This window comes from Betta splendens, chromosome 9, assembly GCF_900634795.4.
Source record: "Betta splendens chromosome 9, fBetSpl5.4, whole genome shotgun sequence".
NCBI classification, from domain to species: domain Eukaryota; kingdom Metazoa; phylum Chordata; class Actinopteri; order Anabantiformes; family Osphronemidae; genus Betta; species Betta splendens.
Genome location: NC_040889.2, coordinates 21,504,348 through 21,524,956, shown reverse-complemented (window position 1 = coordinate 21,524,956; position 20,609 = coordinate 21,504,348). Strand labels below are relative to the sequence as shown.

General features: G+C 41.0%; 1 protein-coding gene across 6 annotated transcripts; it reads right to left on the bottom strand.

Annotated features, from left to right (window-relative positions):
• Nucleotides 1–790: 790 nt before the first annotated feature.
• On the bottom strand, nt 791–20,572 carry ap1b1 (adaptor related protein complex 1 subunit beta 1). 6 transcript variants are annotated; one of them, XM_029162234.3, is made up of 24 exons: nt 20,149–20,330; nt 18,781–18,841; nt 17,813–17,918; nt 17,601–17,736; nt 16,942–17,187; nt 16,514–16,704; nt 16,196–16,417; nt 15,934–16,054; nt 15,741–15,836; nt 15,193–15,308; nt 13,683–13,848; nt 13,237–13,335; nt 12,180–12,439; nt 11,634–11,841; nt 11,456–11,476; nt 11,151–11,234; nt 10,585–10,614; nt 10,358–10,495; nt 10,125–10,270; nt 9,911–10,040; nt 7,641–7,725; nt 7,046–7,132; nt 6,301–6,455; nt 791–2,236 (listed from the first exon to the last, which is right to left on the bottom strand). In XM_029162234.3, the coding sequence occupies exons 1-24, from the start codon at nt 20,173–20,175 to the stop codon at nt 2,162–2,164; spliced, it is 3,006 nt and encodes a 1,001-aa protein (XP_029018067.1). In that variant the 5' UTR covers nt 20,176–20,330; the 3' UTR covers nt 791–2,161. The 6 variants fall into 6 exon arrangements, with proteins under 6 accessions (XP_029018067.1, XP_029018065.1, XP_029018066.1 ...); XM_029162232.2 differs by lacking the exons at nt 11,151–11,234; nt 20,149–20,330 and adding an exon at nt 20,432–20,572 and having other exon boundaries at nt 11,435–11,476; XM_029162233.2 differs by lacking the exons at nt 11,151–11,234; nt 20,149–20,330 and adding an exon at nt 20,365–20,451 and having other exon boundaries at nt 11,435–11,476.
• Nucleotides 20,573–20,609: the final 37 nt, after the last annotated feature.

Below are 20,609 nucleotides of genomic sequence, written 5' to 3'. Positions count from 1 at the left end.
CATCAGTGGGAATAAAAAGTACACGGCCTACTGTCATTTTCAAATGCCACATCAGACACATCTTAAAAGGCGTCGACAACTTTTTAATAGCAACGTCATTATCTCCCAGTGGTTTATACAGAATGACAGGGTTCAGGTTGCAACCAGGCTCTCATTAATGATTGAGATTATTGGGCAATCGCCCTTCAGACCACTTAAAGCCCCAGAGCTCACTGTGCCGCAGTTACTTTGCAGCAGGTTATTTGCAATAATGTGGCACAAATTAAACTGGCAAACTTTAGTTCCAGCTGCTCCCTCGTCCAAACAGAGCCTCTACTTGGTGTGCAGTGGAGGAGCCCCCCCATTGGAAGGCATCAAATCAATATCACAGCTCATTAATTAGTAAAAGACTGAGATTCTTGTCACAGCTTTGCGCTGCTGAATCGTCTCTAGTCGATGAGTCCGTTTCCATGAACACAGGCTTTATCACAGAGAACTGATCTGAGGTGAGATGCATTTCCCCATTAGCTCATGCATGTTGAAATCCCCATTAAGATCTGCCAGGCAGCTGAGACTTCAAAACCCCTGGCACTGCTCAGCCTTAAAGATGCACTCGGCTGTGGATAAACCCCAGACTGCACCCAGGGCTCAGGGCTCAAAGACACGGAATAGCTGCTGTCTTTGGAAGTAGAGCTGTGGAGGCTGGAACTCTGAGCAGCCCGTGGGAGCAGAGACATGAACGCCAAAGGTCGCTGGTGATTAAAAAGTAAGGTCAAAACCAACAAGTCACCTTCAAGCAAATAAAAACCTCTTGTGAATTTATCAAGACTTTTAATAGTCCTTTTCAAATGATGTACACACAAATTATCCCAATCAAAAACATCTGATTAAACATTTTTTTACAGCAGTTGTATGAATTAGCTGTCACCACACAAGGACGCACTCACGGCCACCGCTGTCATAATCTGTTGAAGTGTTGGCATAGGCGCATACATCCTGCACAGCTGATAACAAGGCATTTAGAGTAATGACTCGGACAAATCCAATTATTGTGTACAGTCTGTGGGTTAAACAGAGCTACTGGACGTTGTACTAGTCTTTGCTCAGCTGGGACAGGGTGCGCTCCCTACGCGTGCTCTTCATGACTCTGTAATGTCACAAACTGTGACATCACGAGTTTAGCGGCGTCTTACGGCGCCTTCATCTCAGGTGGCCGCGCCACGCGAAAAGTGGGGATGAGGATATGGAGGGAGCAAAGCGGCAGAAAGCCCCCGTGTGGCTGTCATGGACACAAACAAAGCCGCATATGAGAAATTCTGAGGCTCTCTGCCAGTTTGCACCTGCGTCAAGACTACAAACACAAATTAAACCATGGAATGACTAAGTAAGAGAGCAGTAAGTGATCAACTACTGCTAGTCTATAAAAGTAAAGGTATTGATGTCAAAATTAAAACTAAACAACAGTTTCCATGCACACACCAAACATCAGACATCCTGGTCTCACAGGATCCACTCCCACTGCAAAACACAGACACTGAAGAAAAAAGAAAACAAAAAAAGAGACAACAATAATGTAGTTTGTACGTAGCTGTGTCTTTAAAGGCTTTTTATAGCCAAGTCCCACTACTTAGTCAGAGAGTTCATAGAATTAAAGCCTTATTCTGTTGCACTTCAATTTAATGTGTCCCAAATAAATATGCCGACAGTCACAATTCACCTTCTGATTGCTGGCACTAAAATAGACCCTAATTTGCAGAACTGAGGCTAGATACTGATTAAAGAGCCTCATGCAGAGTCATGGGAATAAAAGTCCTACAGCTGCCTGTCCTCAAGATAAAGGTTGACACACACAGAGAGCTCAGGCAGTGGAGGACCCGCTAAGTCTGAGTGTTCACTGCGATCATTTATAATCAGGTAATATTCTGAAAATAAACAATTGCACAAAGAAAGAGGGAAGCAAGGCTAGAACTCACCCAGAAAAAAATACATACATGGAGGCTGAAATGTGTTCATTAAATCATTAGCCATTCTAATGAAACGGCTGCATGACATACAGAGTCATAAGTCAAAAGTAGCTGCTGTACTGAATGAGGCTGTAATATGGTCTGTGGGTCAGGTGAGAGAGTGTGGGAGGAGGAGCCAGGACTCTGTGAGGGCAGTGGCTGCGCTATCGGAGGCTTGTTCAGTTCTTCAGCACTGTCTCGTATCCCTGGAACACACACTGGGAAACCTCTGGAGCTCTGCACTTCAGAGAGACCTGAGGGACAGAAGAGTGACACAGGGTCAGTATGATGAGGCTCTGCGCTAAAATGTAACATTAAGAACGTTAACATGTAGCCACATGGTAAATAACCAGAGCAACACCACTGTCCGTGTAAACATCTTTTAGTCACAAGACTTAAACACTTCACAGGAAGAATGTATTTTTTTTTCCACATGAGAAAAATCAGATTCAGGCTAAGACAGAGTCAGTCATACAAAAGGAGTATACTGTAGACATATAAACACACTAGAGAAAATACAGGCAGCCTCTCCAGTCTTTGATGTTGGGCTCAGCTGGGAATAGGTTTACGATTTGATACTGCAATCATACTGCAGATGTTCGCTTCCTCAGATCCAGAAAAACTCTACAAAAGGAGACCACAAAGCAGCTGGAGGTTCAGATGTGTTTCAGGACAGATATGGTCATGGTGTTTCATCAAATGTGGCAACAAAAACAAAAGACAGTGACCATGTAAAAATGTTTCACTCTCTCTCTGCTGCACAGTGAATAGAGTTGAGCTTTCTCTGCCCTCAAAAACCAAATGTGACATGCAGAAGTCAGACAGCTCCAGCATTTTAGTTGTTCGGGCACTCGGCTTCAACTCTCACTTCTCAACATCAACATCAATTTCTCTAAAACACATTTGCTTCACTGGAAAATAGTTTTGGACATCAGTGTAAGTTTGCTAAAAGGGTAATAAGTACAGACCCTCCATGACAAAAACAAAGAGCAGAGCAAAGAGTTTTTAAATCCAGAGCAGCGTCGCAGATTAAATGTCTTATAATAACACGTGTTGCCTGTTATGATATAATGACTCAAACACTTATATTCACTGTAGAATCACTATAATGTCCATGATTTTTTTTTACTTTTAATAGTTTAGTTTACCTAATGATCTCTTTGTATGTACTTCAATATTAATTTCCTGTTTTTAATCCATCTCCCATTTATTAAAGGCCCGTACGCATCTGTTTTAACCAATGTGGTAAATAAAATTCAATCCAATATCAATATACTTGTCCAGCTGATGCATCGTGACAGCCTTGTCATAGTTTCTCTTTCAGAGCAGCACTATTAGTATGATTACAGTATTCACCAGAGATCTGGTGAGTTACAAATGCAGATTTCACACCAGGCCACCTTTTGAATCACTGAATACTGGGATCAGACAAAGGTGATGGAGTGTGTCGTGGTGCAGTGGAATAGAGTGCTAATATTGCACAGCTCCTCAAGTGTTACCTCAGTACACTGGCAACATTTAGTGAGCAGCGATCAAGTCAGCATGAAGCAAGATGTGAGGAGCTGCAGATGCTGCAGCCATGTGGACAAAATGTGGACTCATGCTGCTTAAATATTAGCGATATACTGACAGAACAGACAAACGTGTACAGGAAGATGCTAATAATGGAGGGTGACACACAAAGTGTCAGTGCAGAGGGACAGAGTTCCTCTTATATAACTTTGCTCTGTCTTTATACCGTGATGAAACAAATCCAATGAGAACCAATGAGAAATGGGAACATGAAGTTACATCACTGATCAGAGAAGCATGAAGCCTGAAAACACTGCAGGAGATTTTGTGAAAGCTACATCAACAGGGAGGTGGAGTCGCTGCACATCGGCCGCATTAATCCAACACTGCAAAACAACAAAACAGAGGAAGTGCGGTGTGTCTCATTCCTAACAGCTGACATCATTGTTAAACTCTGCCTTTATTTTACTGGCACAATTTGTTATCATGTCACGATTTGAAGGAGCCCTACAAAATTATATTTATCCTTAAACAATCAATTACACTCAATGATAAGTTTTAGAAATTTAATTATATTAGATGAAAATTAATATTTGTTTGCTTTGTTTTACACTGTTGGTGTTAACTATGAGTGGAACAAGGGGAAATGGTTGCACACAATGCCAAAAGGGAAAATATCCGGCCCAAAACTCCCATTATAAGCAGTAATTAAAAAGTGTGATCGGATGAAAATCCAAACACAATTTTGTCTTATTTGAATAAAACCCTGTGGTGCACTGGCAGTCTGTCCAGATTGAAACCAGCCTCTCGCCAAATGGTAGTTAGGACAGACCCAAGCACCCGCATGACCTTTAACTAGAGGAAAGAGTAAAACTCTGGCTAGATGTAAATCTGCCATATGTATGAGGCAGATACATATGTACTGTGGTGTCCATTTCTCTGCTATAACGCACTTTTACCAAAATCCTGAGAATTACAACAGACGAAAAGAGAAAATCAGCCAAGATTGCTGGTCATAGTTGCCATGGGGACAGGAGATGGCAGATGAGAACACTATGTTTCATGTCAAATAGATAAGCACTGTCCCAATTCTGCACTATAAACACTGTCAATTATACATAAGCTAAAGGGAACGCAGTCAAATTAAATCAGAACTTCTAAAATTTCCACATTTAAATATCAGACCGATGTACTCAGCAAAAATGAAAAAAATAAATAAATTCTGCATCCTTATTAAGACTAGCTGGTGAATACTAAGGGACATTTAAAAGCTTCAGGAGTAGTTGAAGACAAAAACACAGCTGAAGTACATCTTTTAAATGGAAACCTCCGTTTATGCACATGCTAACGTCTGTTATATATTTAGCTTCACCACTTTCCTGTTGCTAATGCACTACATTGCCAGGACAGCTAGAACAGCAGTGAGTATTGTGGAATTGGGACCCAGCCAGTGAAGCATCTCATGAAAAATGGAAGCCATTAGGGTGTAAATCTTCACCCAGCATGGGTAAGCAGCAGCAAAAAATAAATAAAAATTAAAAAACACAATCACATCCAGACAACACGCACTGGGCAGGGCTTCACTTCCTTAGGTCTAAAAATAGCAGACAACAAAAGGCTATGGCAGCTTGGCTTTAACGTGCCGCGCCAAAAGAGGGACCATGCAGCAGCTCAGAGCGAGTAGCAGCAGACGCACTGTACATGCTGGACTAAAAGTTTAGTCGTCTCCTTATTAAACTATTTATGATCCCACTGTCAAAGTAGGGGGAGCCTTTCTGCTACAGTAAAGAACTCCTTTGACCCAAAATGAACATGAAATCAAAACGACAGAATGAGCACAGAAGAGAAACAGCTGATAGTGGGTGAGAAAAACGTGAATTAATGTTGAGCACAGATGGATGCGCAGGGGAAATTAAAAGCAGCACATCAAATAAATGAAAATTAAACACTGCTTCCCGAAGAAAGATAGACCGACAACAAACAATCATTAAGTACAAATCAGCCTTCTCTTCACTGATAGGATTACTACTTTGGTGTCAGTGTCTCCAACATTAGGAGTGAAGTTACTGCACTATGAAGCCAGGAATCCATTTAAAACTCTGAAGACTTAATAAGCCACAGCTAACAAAGTGACTAGTCTCGACACAAACAAAGAAAGAGTTAATTGTCAGCTCATGATCTGAAAGCAAAGTGAAATTGGGGTGGGAAGTCAGAGCAAGGTCATTGTTCTGGACTAGTCATGCAGAATCTTCAAGCCAAACACAATCCATCAACAGCAGGGGCTGTGGCATGGAAACAAAACAGAGACACGCAATATCACAATGGTGGGACACAACACACGCACACACAACCGAGTCCAACCAACAGCCCACTGCAGTGACACAATCAAGCCGCTCACCACTCATTACAGCACATCAATCTGCATCAGTGTCTCTGCTTGTTCAAATCACTGACTTCTGCATTATGTTCCTGCATGTAGAGACTTTATTCATTCCAACAATTCAGAACAGAAGTGAAGACATTCATGCACATTACAAACAAAAAAAAATCAACATTAGTGTAGAACCCCATTCTGAAGCAGAGTTAATGAGAAGATGATTTGGGTCAGTGGCCATAAGCACCCCCCCTTCATCCTGGCAGTAATGGGCCCAACTAATTGTAATTAGGGTACTTAAATCAGTGGAAGAATTATGTCTCTTGGTTGCTATGGTTTCACACCAGCCATTTTAAGTAAATACCCACAATAAATACAGCACTGCAACTAGAAACGGTGTCATGACTTGACCCCTGAACACAATGTACTCACTGTAAAGTTTGGATTTCCTGCCTGCACCCGCAACTCAGCCAGCACCCATATGCCATTTGTCAGCTTCATGGACTGATACAGCATGTCCTGGCCGTCCACTGTACGCTTGGCTATGGTGAAAATGTTGCTACCCTGCAGTTTGTTGGAGGCTGCATCTGTTGAGGGAAAATTACAATACAATGAGACAATATAGCACAGGCTGTTTGACTTCGTTTTCTGTGCATAAACATCATTATTCAGTTTAAAACGCCGCTCTCTCCTGCCATGCGCTATGGTCGTCTGCTGAATCAGTCATTAAATGTACCAGGCGCTGCAGGATTTCTTTTTTTTAACTCATCATATCCTAAAATTTCCCTCCAGGCTGTCTGTGCAATACAGATACAGTCATAATTCAGAATTAAATTTTCTCCACAGTCTCTGTGCTTCTCCTCAGTCCTTGTTGAATGTGAAACCCTCTCTTGCTGTTCATGAAAAAAGAAATTTGATCTATAGAGGGTGGAATCTCCATTAAGTTGTCATTAGGAATTCTTCTCTAGTTCAGCTGCTCTGATGCTCGTGTAGAACTAAGCTGTCACACATAAATAGAGGCTGAAGCTGACAAATTCTCATTTCATACTATCTGCTTCATTAGTGAGGATCTGACTTGGAGATCACCACTGCTATGCTGGACTACGGTCATGTAGAACGGGCCTGCTCAGTGACACGGGGTTCAGCTAGTGCGCTCATCTTTTTGGCCTCTTCTCACCTGAATTGAGATGGCAGTCTTTGATTTGAAACTGCGACTCATTTTCATTGGGAATGTCTTTCCATGTGGCAAGGAACACCTGTCGCTCTGTGGATAGAGACAGAATCAGTGAGTCCGAATGCTACGTGCACAATGAAGAGTACACAATGTGAATGGAACAATAGTGTTAAAGATAGATGTAAATACTGTAATGGGAAAAGAGACAAAGTAGTGTGTGAACAGTGTGAGTCTAAACAGGCTTTCCTGTTGCAGCTTGGGATCCAGAGCATTAGCTTGCAGCCTCTGGCAGCATTCCTGCTGCTAGACTCATCAGCCGAATCCACAGGAACAAATGCCAACGCATTTGCACCGAATTCATCCGATGGCAACAAAAAAATACTAAAGGAAAAATGCCGCAAAATGGCACTGGTGTGAAATGTAAAAGCCTGTTTACAAGCAAAATGCGAATTGGCTCAGGCAGGTGGACAGAAACACACATCTTCACTTGCTCAGAACAGCTTAAATAATTTGCTCTCGGAGTGAAAAGTGGACATATTTGTATGTCGCTGACGTCAGCGGAGAAATGTGTGAAGAGATTCAGCCAAGACACACTCACCCATCTTCCCGTCCTCTACAAATAACATGCTGATAGGGTACTGGCAGCTGAAGTAGAAGACGTCAATGTTGTTCTTAACGGCCACCTGCGCGAGTTATTACACCCAAGGAGGGGGTAGAGGGGAAAGAGAGGGGAGAGACAAAAAGTAGTACATGGGTAATTACTGTTCAAGTGCACTTCAAGGATGAACACTGTGGGTTTGTGTCATTTACTGAACAACAAGCAGTTCTTCAATAATCTCACTCTTTTACAAGCAGCACTATGCAATGACTGTTCGATATAGGAGCACGAGGCTTCTACTGTATGTGCAAAATTTACTAACAAGTGGAATATATCCAAAACAGCCTTTTTTTAAAATAGTCATCACAATGTGCTTTTCGGTTGAATAAATATAGATGAGAATCACAACGAGTTAAGAAAAACACGCTGTGGTTAAAAATAAAACCACATACATTTAATATTAGGCTTCAATGAAAAGAGGAGGACTTTAGCTTGACTTTAGGTGGGACAGAACAGTGGAGGGAGCACAATGGCTAAATTACTAAACAATGAAGTACAAAAACAAGTGTGCAGTGATATTGAGGCTGCTCTACAAAGACAAGCATAGAACGGCTAGCACAAGAATGACATGAATAATTCAGTAAGGCAACTTATTCCTGGGTGCAGTGCAGATCTGCCTGTAAAACATTCATAAACTACCAAAATCTTTCTTTCTGGGTGTTTATAAACCCATAGAGCTCCAGCAGAAAAGGTTACTGGTCCAAGAGGAGGTGCAACATGAAATACAAATGAAATCATAAATGTGTGAAAGAATGTTATTTGACATACAGATCTACTGTCATGTATTCAGTACTGCTGCTGTAAAAGGTTGAGTTGTAAGGTCTCTCTTATGTAACTGCTTCACGTTAATATGTTAGTACAATTAGTAACTGTGTGCCAAAACAATCAACATCAACAACCATAATAATATTAGGATGCATTGACTTTAAATTATTAGACAAAATAATAGTGTTAGACTAAAAGCCATTCATTTAATGAGATCACAAAACAACCTCATCAGTAAATGGATGAAAAGATGATCTATCTGACTGAGCTTAGCAGTTGATGTTGATGATTTATCAGTGAAGGCCTTTAACACTGAAAAAGCATTATGTGTATTTACGTTTTTGTAATCGACAGACATTGTTTACAGCAATGCACAATTTTATTTTGTCATGAAGGGGTTTTACTGGCTTGGCAGGTGTCACAAAACCTGCTTACATACAGCAGATGTTAAAAGAGCACTCAAGATAATATTCCAAGACATTATCTTCCATCAAGATAAAAAGAATTATTGCAGAACCTCTAAAAATAAAATATCTGAGTGAACGTTGAGACACAAAGTAGTAGCAATCAAAGCAGAGCCTAGAGGCAGCAGACGAGTAGAAAGGTTAGCGGGGCTGCTAATGCCAGGAGAAACAAAGGAGCCACGCGTCGTGGGACCACTAATTACAGCTCCCACCTCAACACTCTTATCTGCTCACTCCAGCTGTATACAACACCAGTCTACAAATCCGCCCAGTTAAAAGAACCACCCTGATCAAAAACAATCCAGCCTCTGGAGCTTTACATTTGCAACTTATCACAACTGCTCTGAAGGTTGTTTAAAGTTTTAATTACATTTTACTCAATTTTATTTGCTGTGTGGGAATTCAACAGTATAGGTGAATACCAGTAAGGGGGGATTACCAATACGGTCATATTATGTCATGTTTTATGACTATAAAATGACATTGTTGACTATGTCAAAGATGAAGCTGTTTGATGTTTTGCCTCTGTAAGCTAGGGATATAAAAAAACATAAATAACTATGATGGCAAAATACTGTCACAGAGTTTGGAATTTTACAGAGTAATGAATAAAAACATTGTTTACTCAGCACATAAACAGCTAAATCTGATCTCTGGTCACATTGCAATGCGTGCATGACAGGAATGCTGTCACCGTGGTCCAGGCTGTGGGCTCTGTAAGAAGCCATGTCAGGACAGTAAACTGGAGGCATCAGTGTCCTGACGAGGCCAGGGTTGAAAGAATGAAGCTGACATTTGTAACATTTTGCTTCTAGTCTGTACTCAACATCTGACAATCCCCTGACAAGTCACATCACTATCAATTTAAGTCAGGAATTAGGATTCATGGCAGCAGAGACATGCAAAGAAGGGGTTACTGTTCATCTAGAAGCAAAACCTGAGCACTGGCATAATGTTTAAAGTGACTCAACAGTGCATTACCTGCAGGTTATTGAGAGGATCCATCTTCATGACAGGCCCCACGGTGTTGAGAGGAAGGGTTACTTCAATACTCTGGTTCGGACTAAGAGGAGTGAGAACTTGGAGTGGACCGGCTGGCGCAAGACCAAAGCTGTGGAGAACAGAGTGGATAGAGGCGTCACAAGGTGTGTAGAGAAACAAACATTTATTTACCCATTGTTTGAGACATTCTCACCTGTTTCTGTTAAACTGAATGGCGAAATCGCTCATGACACTCATGGCTTTATTAGTGAGGGTCATCTCTATTTGGATGACCCCAGCGCGGCGAGCAAAAGTGCCCGATATCTCCAGACCCTTGCCCTTCATGGCTGGAAGCCAAACCTGACAGGCAAGATATGTTTGTTTTGTTACTCATTCCCCTGTAGGAGTAGCCCTACTATATGGCTAAAGAAGCACATGGAGACTCACTGTTTTCGGAGGGCTGTAGGCACCCATTGGCATACCAACCCCACCTCCAAGATCAAACAAGTCATCCAGACCACTGCTAACAGGAGCATTAAAAGAGGCGGGCATCGCAGCTGGAGTAGCACCAAAACCGGTCCCCATCTGTGGGCCACAAAGCAAAACATTAACCTAAAACGTTCAGTGTCATTTACTGAGCAGAAATCAAAGCCAGCAAAAACAAACTGACTTACAGCAGGACTTCCTCCAAGGTCTCCCCCAAGCTGAGTAAGCAAGAAAAAGACATTTAGATTTGGTTGTTGCAATCTTAACAGGAAGTTACGGGATGTTTGCGCATGATGGGTGTGGGTGTGAGGGCCTAAAAAGTCTGGTTTGTGTCAGCTAAAGGGGTTCACACTAATAACCAGTACTAACATGTTATGACAACAGACAGATGGAAAAGCTTTCCTCATTATGTGACCAACCTCTGACCATTAAGACCAGTCTGAATCCAGTAGGGTTGGATGAAATGCTACTCACTAAACACTTATTCTGCAGGGAAGGAATGGCTGGGGTGCAGTGCACAACTGTAAAAACAAAACCATTTGACTACTGTGCTTGGGGAACACTGACAAAAACAAAGGCGAGATTAACAAATATCTCACTTACACAGAGTGCACAACATTGGCAATGTAATAAAACGTGCAAAGAGGCATAGACCAACTGCTTAGGGCTATATAAAAAGGGCAGTGATACGACAGGAGAGGGTTCTAGGCTGGTGCCTGGCCTTTACTGGTCCAGCACAGTCCTCTCAACCAACCTCTGTGGGGCTGTAATCTGGGGGCGATGGGGATTGATGTGAGAGCTGAGGTGACTGACTGTCCATCCGCAGGGGAATGGGCGGCTGATTGAAAGATGAAACACAGCCCAGATATAAAAAAGAAATTAAAAAAAACAAAAAAACAGATGGACTCTTTGAGCACAGCACGCTTACTGCATGTACGACAAGAACAATGAATGAAAATGTCAGACCGTTCTAGACCAGTAAAAGAGCAGAGATTGAAATAATCTAAAACGGTCTGAGATGATTTATAAATGTTGTACCCTGTCCCTTGACGTAATTACCGGCTCAGACTCATCCCCCATCTGCAGGTGCAGCGTTAAACAAAAGGGAAAGCACAGAAGGGTAGAAATAAAGACAAAATACACAGATACATTACCATCTCCATGTCTCACTGGCATCAAACCTGTTACTGAAATTCATTCTTTCAGCTACATTTTGAATACTAGCATGTAGACCTACCAAGCTGTCCAAACCCCCTCCAAGAAGGTCCATTGCACCCATCTGCAAACCAGAAGAGGGGGGTGGAGGTCCAGTGGTAGTAGGAGGTGTCAGATCCAGATTCAGCAGATCTCCCAGGAGGTCTCCTTGAGATGGGATGACAGCAGGGGGTGCTTCTGAAGCGACAGCAGCAGCAGTACCTGTGTCTGGGCTCTCGACACTTTCCCCACTAGTTCAAACAAAACAACAATAAACACATTAATGTAATTTATCTGCTGAGGCATTTTCCTGATTACTTTTGTTTGAAAGTTTGCTTTAAGCTCAACTTGTCATTAAACTGTTCATACAACTTTGTGTACTTTACAATAAACGGTAAGCAGACAGAGTGATAGAGTTTGATGAGAAACAAATTAGAACATCCGCACAGCTGGATCCTCCGGGAGTGTGTGCATCAGCAAAAACAAACAAACAAAAAAAACAAAAAACACAACAACACTGTCTAGAAGCTTGTGTGAACAAACCTCCCTGCTGACAGTGTATGGTTTTTACATCAACTGTATGACTCACGATCCAGCACTGCCAGGAAGCCTCTTGTGCTGAACTCCACGGCTGCCCTCCACAAAGGCACTTGGTGGCTTGTGGTATACAGAGGCCAGGGTGCCAATGTGACAAATGAGCTCCTCCAGCAGTGTGGGCTCAATCAGATCAGTCTCCTCAGAGATGAGCGGCTTCTCAGCCAGAACAACCTCCTTGGCTGCCACCGGGTCGGTGGAGAGCAGGCGCCAGTAGATGTAGCCACGATCCCTGAGGTCTGGGTTATCAGAGTCCTGCAAGGTGGGAGGATCAAGAATTAATATTTCTTAGGTGTGTTTAATAAATACATAAAACTTATTTCTGTCAGGGCCTTAGTGAGAGGCTTAGCAGCGACTCAAAATGTATCAAAGCCTAAGTCAGCTTGTACTCAAAGCACTTGGATCATGTATGACTCCAGTGACACTACACATTTTTTTTAATGTGGAAAGGATCCAGGTTGTCAACAAAATAAGATTAGAACCACAATTTATTATTAATATTCATGTTCTAATGGAGACTTTCCCACTAGTCATTTCAAATCATATTACTCAGTGGTTTCATGAAAATAATCTTCTTTTTGTATTATGACATTTGCACAAAAAAAGGTGAAAAACCACTGCTTCATTTTAATTTTTTTCTTCTAGGTTCTATAGAACAGCACAAGTGTTAAAATGTACTGTAACTTCATTAGATGTGGACAAAGCTGCAACTAGGCTGATTTTTTCATATAAAGTTTGTCTGAATATTTATTAATAATTTAAACCACTATCCTAAAAGGCAACTTCCTACCTAGCACTCTACAGTAGAACTTGAGGACATAATTAGTGTAACAGCAGAGGTCAAACCACTGCAGTGATTACTAGGAGAGAGCAAAGCTCAGATCAATAGCAACATCATACTCATAAAAAAAACAAAAGCAGGAAAGGTCAAATTACACTAACAAAGAGAGGAAGACCTGGATGCGAACTATTGCTGGAGACAGCAAATGCCTGCAGAACAAAATTATGACAAGAACAATAAAATGTGTTGAACTGTTTTGTTTCTTCCTCACCTGTGTGGCCAGACTCAGCACCTGCTGCACCAGCTCCTGGGTCTCAGTTGGTTTTTTTAAGAACAACTTCACAATTGCCGTCAGCAGCTGCAATTGCACCTACAACACAAAATGAACACATGCAGTACACTAGCAATACTCACATACTACATCTAAATGTATTGATGCCTGAAAGTAATCATGCTAAAATACATTATTTCCTGTAAATGTGCACACTGTTAAATAGCAAAGAGACTCGTCTGGAATGAAATAAGATGAGTCCTCTGCAGTGCTTCAAAATTTCTGTTTGGTCTGTCATCTCCATTTCCACTGGTATGCACCAAGTAATCAGTGGCTTTAATTATGTGCCACTTACTGTCAACACTGACAGGAAATTATGTCACTACCATTAAATATGGACTTCACATTTTTTAAATAATAACCCCTTCGGTCTCCCCTAAACACACCTGAGTGCTTTCATCGTGAAAACCCTCCAAAAAGCTTTCAAGCAGCTCATCAGCATTGTCGATGCGTTCGGCATACTCTCCCACAATCCAGATCATGGCGGCACGTGCCTCCGGTTCATCCAGGGAGTCCAGGTTTTCACAGAGAGTGGCGATGACGCTCTCATACCTGAAAACAGTTGCACAACATTATATGCAGCAAACGTATCAGGAGAGCAAAAGCATTATGGTTACTGACATTTAAATACATAAATAGACTTTGTTCCCACCAAAGACAGGTATGAAAAAACATGCTGACTGACTGACAGCCATTACACCACCAGAGTATAACACAGAGGAAAACTAATGCCTACATTACAGCCAGTAAAGCAACATAAACTCTGGATTTGTGTTTGGTGGTAATCTGACAAATGGAAATTTACTTTCATTCCCCATTCATTATTCTGCGTCTGACTCTGGCTAGATGATGTCCCAGCCAATATTTTACACGGTGGTAAATTAATTTCTCTGGTGGAGTTACTTCTGATGTGCATACAATGCCACACAATAACAAGTCTGTTAACGAAATGCTTGTCCTGATAGATACGCCAGGGCAGAAAGAGAATTACTTGGTGTGTAATTATTAGAGCAGGCAGAAGCTCTGACTGGGCAATGACTCATATAGCTAAAGGCTTGAGCCATGCCGCGCTGGAAACCTTTCGCTCCCTTGGAGACTCACAGCTCCAGGGTTAAGGTCTACTGATGTGTGGGAAACATTTTTGTCTGACACATTTGGATACCTCACAAAAGTCACGCAAGAGCAAAACCATCCTGATCTTTCGTTCAATTAAAAAGGTAAAGCACTAAGTATTTACTACAAGCACACATGTCCTATGGAATAAATGCCGAGCTGAAAACAAGTCTTTTCCAATTTGCTCATTTAAATACTAAATATAATCAGAGTCAGTGAACATTGATATTATGCATGAGTAAGCACAAAATGTCAATATCAGCATGGAATGGTAATCTGCATGATTAATGTAATATTTTAATAGTCACCATTTTATGGCGAGAGTAAAGAGCAAGTACATCAAAATGTCAAGGTTAGGAAATCGTTCTGTTTTGTGTCTCACTGTCATTATCTACAAAGCAATAATATAACTTAGCCCAGAGTTCACCTGAGGAAACATCCTGTTTTGTCTCCGTGAGGGATGGTATCAGAGTAGACAACTTTTCAAGTTCAACACCACAAAGCAAGATAAACGACACCATGTTCTGCAGTGTAAAAGTGAACTGACTAAAAGGTGAACACCTCTTACTCAGACATTACATGAATGCTGTACCAGGCGGCTGGTAAGAAGAAGCTGATGACTAATATTTTGTCCTCTGTACAGAAATGACAGTTATATCCAGAGAGTAATAATGCATGTTCCATGTTATGTGAAACATGCATGTTTGATCCAACTGTGAATTAGTTCAAGCCAAAAAGGTGCGCGTTAACAGTGACTATACTCATGCCTAAGAGGGAACCTACTTGTTGGGATACTTGCGGAAGATGTCCTTGATTACCACAATGGCCTCCTGCACCACATAGTTCACCTTGGTCTGGATGAGGTCTAGCAGAGTGCTGACACAACGCTCTGCTGATTGCTAAAAGAAGACAAACAGCAAATTAGTCACATTTTAGCTGTGTGTTAAAAAAGACCAGCATAGATAATAAAAACCTGATGCTGTATATAATAGATTTTGCAGATTTTCAAAGGAACGTCTAGAAAAAAAGAATAAGCTTATTAAAGATGTCACATTCTTTCAGTGACGAATATCCCTGGCAACATTATAAGCTTAATAAGAAACAATGTTTTTACAGTGACAAAACATACCACAGTGTAATTTATTCCAACACATGACAACAGAGCCACCTAGAGTTTATCCCATAAAGATTAAAATTAAAGGCTTTGCTTTTTATCACTGAATGTTGGGATTTTAAACATCAGTAGATATAAAGTATAAAATGTTGCCTGGTTGTTACACTACAGAACTGATACAATAACCTTTCAGCAGTAATAGATTGCATCATCTCACCTCTACTTTGATGGCACAGCGGCCAATGGCTCTGACTGCTTTACGGACAAAGTCCACATCCACCTCAGTGGCGTATTCCTTCAGCTCTGCCAGGACCTGCAAACAACAGAAACAGAAAAGCACCCCTTTCAGTCAGGTTGTCTGTTGTTGCCAAGTACAGGATACTAATTTATTGTAGCTGGAGATTTATTACCTGTGCAATGTTAGCCTGTGATGCGAGGCGAATCATGATGTCCAGTTTCTCCAACTTGACATAGATTGGATCGTTGTACTTTACAAAGAAAACCTTCATCTCATGCTTCAGGATTTCAGGGCTAAAAAAAACATTATCTTTTCTTATCATTTGTAAAATAAGTAACTCTATCATAGTGCAGTAAATGTACATTTTTATAACCTGCTATTAAGTACAATGAATAGTAATAAGACCCTCCCCCAGGTCACATTCACATACTTACCGTCTTTGTACAATGAGGTTGATGTTTCTAAGAGCCACGTATTGTAACTCAGGCTCAGCAGAGAGAAGAGTAACCAGTGGAGGGGCGAGCTTCTTGAGCAGAGTGCCATAATAATCCAGGTCTTTGGGCAGCATCTCCATGAATTTCATTAGAACTTTTACTGCTGACAAAACCACTGCAGAGTTGGCATGAGACAGTCGTGGGGTCACACGCTCACAGATGCTGGGAGAGAATGAGAAATGCATTAATTTACTGGATATATGAGCTACCTGACAGGCAGGAATAAATCTGACAGCAGCAGCACACTTGCTCTTTTACCTTTGGGACTCACGATCATCACGAGGCGTGTAATTGGCCAGACAGTCAAGAATGAATATCTGTCCCCATTCTGTACACTCATTTAAAGCTGTCAGTAACTTATTGATGGTCTGAGGGTTTAGGTCCAGTAGGTTACTGTTGGGGTGAGACTCTGCTATTTCAGACAGCGCTGCCACTGCATTTGCTACAACCTACAGTTGAAGGGAAGTCAACAGGGAAATGCTATTAGACAAACATCAGCCAGAAATTATACTACACAATAAGAGAGAGAACATTGCAACATGTCTCAAAACTATTCAACCAAATACTGTGAGATAATGGTTTATGGGTAAAAGGTAGCGTTGGGGTTTGTTGTCTATCTTAGTCTCTGCTACAGTACAAACTACAGTAGAAGACAAGTCATGCTTCAGTGGTTTGTTAAGTCATACCATAGGGTTGGAGTCAGAGATGAGGTCCTTAAGGGTGTCCAGGAAGCCCTGGTCCTCCACCAACTGGGCATTGATATCATGGAGCTTTGCTACGCACACAGCAGCAGTCTTCCTTACATATGGGTCTTCATCTTTCAGACATTTCCTAAGTGGCTCACAGAGGTACTCTGTAATCTTGTCCACACGAATGCAGCCCATTGTACGAACAGCCAGAGCACGGATAAGAGGATTAGGGTCTTCACAGTCCTGGAGGGATGTTAGGAGAGGCCAGACGTTTGGTCACAAATTATTATTTATTTCTACATCACCCTACATCAGCATATTGAAGTAAAAATTATCTTTTAGATTTTTATTCTAAAAAGATAAAAGCTTAGGTGTCACTGCTGTTCTTGTATGTTGACAGATAAAATTAATAAGCCTTGACATTTTCCCCAGTCATAAAAAACTGAAACCTCTGACCAACCAAACTAATTCTGAAATGATAAAGTGACGAATTGATGTACAGGTAAATGTATTTTAACGTACAAGACTAAAACTGAAATATTCAAGCACTTCTTTAAATAAACACAAATACTACATCTCACAACACTTGATGGAAAAATGCATGTTGGTAATTACACAGTTCATTTAGAGTCCATTCATAAAATGCCTATTTTTACCTTCACAAAGGTGTTAACAGCCATGATGGCCATGTCTGGCTGGCTCTTTGCATAGTTCATCAGATACAGGTAAACCAGCTTTTTCAGTTCCAGGTTGTCTGTCTGCATGCAGTTCACAACATCTGGGAATAGAGCACTGAAGGAGGAAGGTATAGGTCAGACTACTAGTTCTATGTTACTCCCCTTTCTTTGAAGGTTTTCCCCTGGCTCACCTGACATCCTTGCCAACTGTCATAGATGCAATGACCTTCTTCACAGCCTCCTTCTTCTTCTCTTTCTTATCGCTGTTCAGCTCTGCCTTGAGCTCAAAGATTTCACCTGCACACATGAGATAAAAAGGGAATAATAATCACGTAATCCATCTAGGAAGGAAAAAAGATTAGAAAAAAAACCTCTCACATCTCACTTAATTACAAACCTTGTTTCAATAAACTATAGGACTTTTCTAAAATGCAATAGAAACTCATAGGTATTCTCATAGGTATAGGTAACTCATATTTAAAACAAATAGGTGATTTGTTTTAAGCTTTTCTGATACAAGTACAAGAAATGACTTAATTATACAGAATTTATCTTAATGTTAATAAAATTCGAAAAACATATACATTTGAACTTATGAAATATTACATGTATAATATGTGTACAGTTCCTTATGTGTTAAATAAAATGAAATTTGAGAAGAGGATGTAGGTACTGAAAGAACCATGAAGGGTGACAGTTGAATTTCTTCATCCATGTTCTTCTTTGTATTAAACTGAAAAAGACTTCCTTCTACCAACATAAATTGTCAGTACACTGATACTTATTGGATTAAATATGACACTACCTACTTAGAGTTTCCCAGGCATCAACTGCTCATTATGTCCAAAGTTTTAAGATGTTGAAAACAGATTGCACATATGCTGAAAGACGCTCCTATGTCTAAGAATCGTTAACAAAGACGAGGAGTCTGTACACAAACACTGAGAATCTGCTTATTATTTCACAGTTTGGCAATACAACAGGAGCCACAACAGCACAGTGGATTCTCAGAGTGGATACTCACTGCAATAATTTTGCTAGAATGATATTAATGCACATGGGAATATTGTAAATTTATTTTTTTTAAAGATGCCACCAAACTTTATTTACCAGAGATTTTATTTCATTAGACTAAAGATTTAAGAATAAACTACCACACCTTTCTTGGTGGTCGTGAAATACTTAGAGTCAGTCATCTTGGATCCAAATTGTCGATTCTCCTGCAAATGACAGAACGTATAAAAGACAATTAGGAAATCACTTCCTGGACGGAAACTGGAGCTCTGCGAGAGCAACAGGAAGCAGTAAAAGTGCAAGCACAGGAAAGTAAAAGGAATTCCTATCTTCAAGTCAGCAAATGGATGTGACCTGTAACAAAAACACAACTATTGTATCTCCTATATAAACACTTATCTTCTTAGTCAGCATGTGTATAGCCAAGACAATCTCAGGCAGTTTCAAATTTTCTGCAGCGTTTAGAGATATTTCTATCCTGTTAATAAATTTGAGCCAGCGCATTCCTACAAAGTGTGTATCCCATTTACTGTAGAGCATATAATAATTTTGCAGAGATGAAAGAAGCAATGCTCAGTTTAGCCCCAAAGATGAGTGAAATTTTAAAGTATTTCCTAATATGGAAAAAATGTAAAACTGTAATGTACTACTATGCACAATCAAAAAAACCTGATAATGTTGCCTTCCCACCAGAATTTTACCAGTGACTTCTCATGTTTAATTAACTCAAACCCTTAGTTGACTAACGACAACATGAATAAATAATAATTGACATTAATTAACATGTTCTGACTTAAACATCCAGAATCTAAATCTAAACTTTTACATCTAATAAAACTAACTTTCATTAACTAAGTACTTAAACAGTTAGTAGTGTAGTTAGGTAGTGTTACAGTGATTTAATTTGCGTTAAATAGATAATATTCGTACTTCTTACAGCCCATAACTGCACAGATATTACATTATAGATTTTAAAGGTTTACTACAACTCCACTAACTAAGAATAATAATGCTAACAGACACCTAACATTGACTATTACACAACGTGTATTTGTCTTAGGCCTGTCAGGCAGTATCCCATTTATTTATTTAAGAGGTCGGTTTAAAGATTTATTCAGCTTCAGGTAACTCAGCTGTCAACAAACAAGTTGTTAGCCACAGGTCCATACGAGAAGTTAGCAGCCGATGACGTTAGCCGAGTTCGCTACGTTTTACAATATTCTCGACGCTATCAGTTCGTCGTGACGCTCAGCTGACAGTGGACTCTTAAGTACAAGACAAATCCACCATAGAAACAGGGTGCGTTAAATTACTTTAACTTTAAGTGGGACCCTAACCGTAAAGTAGAAAAAAGGATGGCTAGCATCGAGCTACAACGACGTCAACGTTAGCATAGCAGGTTCGCGTCGCGGTGCGCCTGGAGGCAAAACAAAACAGGTAACAGGAGTGGAAAGTTGGTCAAATTGGTTGAAAATGCGCCGCGACTAACGCCACTTCTCGACCAGTTACTCACGCATAGCTGGTTGGCCCATTCCTGCATGTTTGCGGCGGTTAACGCCACTGTCAGATGAATGAAACTGGTGCTAAAGGCTAAAGAGGCTGTCAGTGTCAGCTAGCCGCACACTTCTGCAGCTAGCGCAGCCGAGCCATGACCTTCTTAGCGGCGGCTTAAGGAAGCCTTTGCCGGGATAGTTAAGCTTTTAATCTGTCGGCCTGGTTCAAGCCTTACCCAACGAATTAGCGTCCCCTCTGGAGTTAAAATTAGACCGGAGCGCAAATCTCCACGAACATCTTACCGTGACAGGCGTAGCGGCTGCTGGGATGGCCTTCGTCCCCTCCCACTCGGTTTACTTCCGCCTTTCTGCCGAGTAACGTTTGCGAACGCACGAGCGGCGTCGAGTCGCGGGGCGGGTCGTGATGCTGGGAACCGACTGCACAGGTCCGTCCACTCATCAACCGACTGCTCCCAGAGTT

Coding starts and splice junctions, on each gene's coding strand:
- ap1b1 (XM_029162234.3), bottom strand. CDS start 20,175: ATGCAGGAATGGGCCAACCAGCTATGC. Junction 15,837..15,933: donor CACAGGCTAACATTGCACAG/GTAATAAATCTC, acceptor TGTTGTTTGCAG/GTCCTGGCAGAGCTGAAGGA. Junction 11,842..12,179: donor CTTCCTGGCAGTGCTGGATC/GTGAGTCATACA, acceptor TGTTTGAACTAG/TGGGGAAAGTGTCGAGAGCC.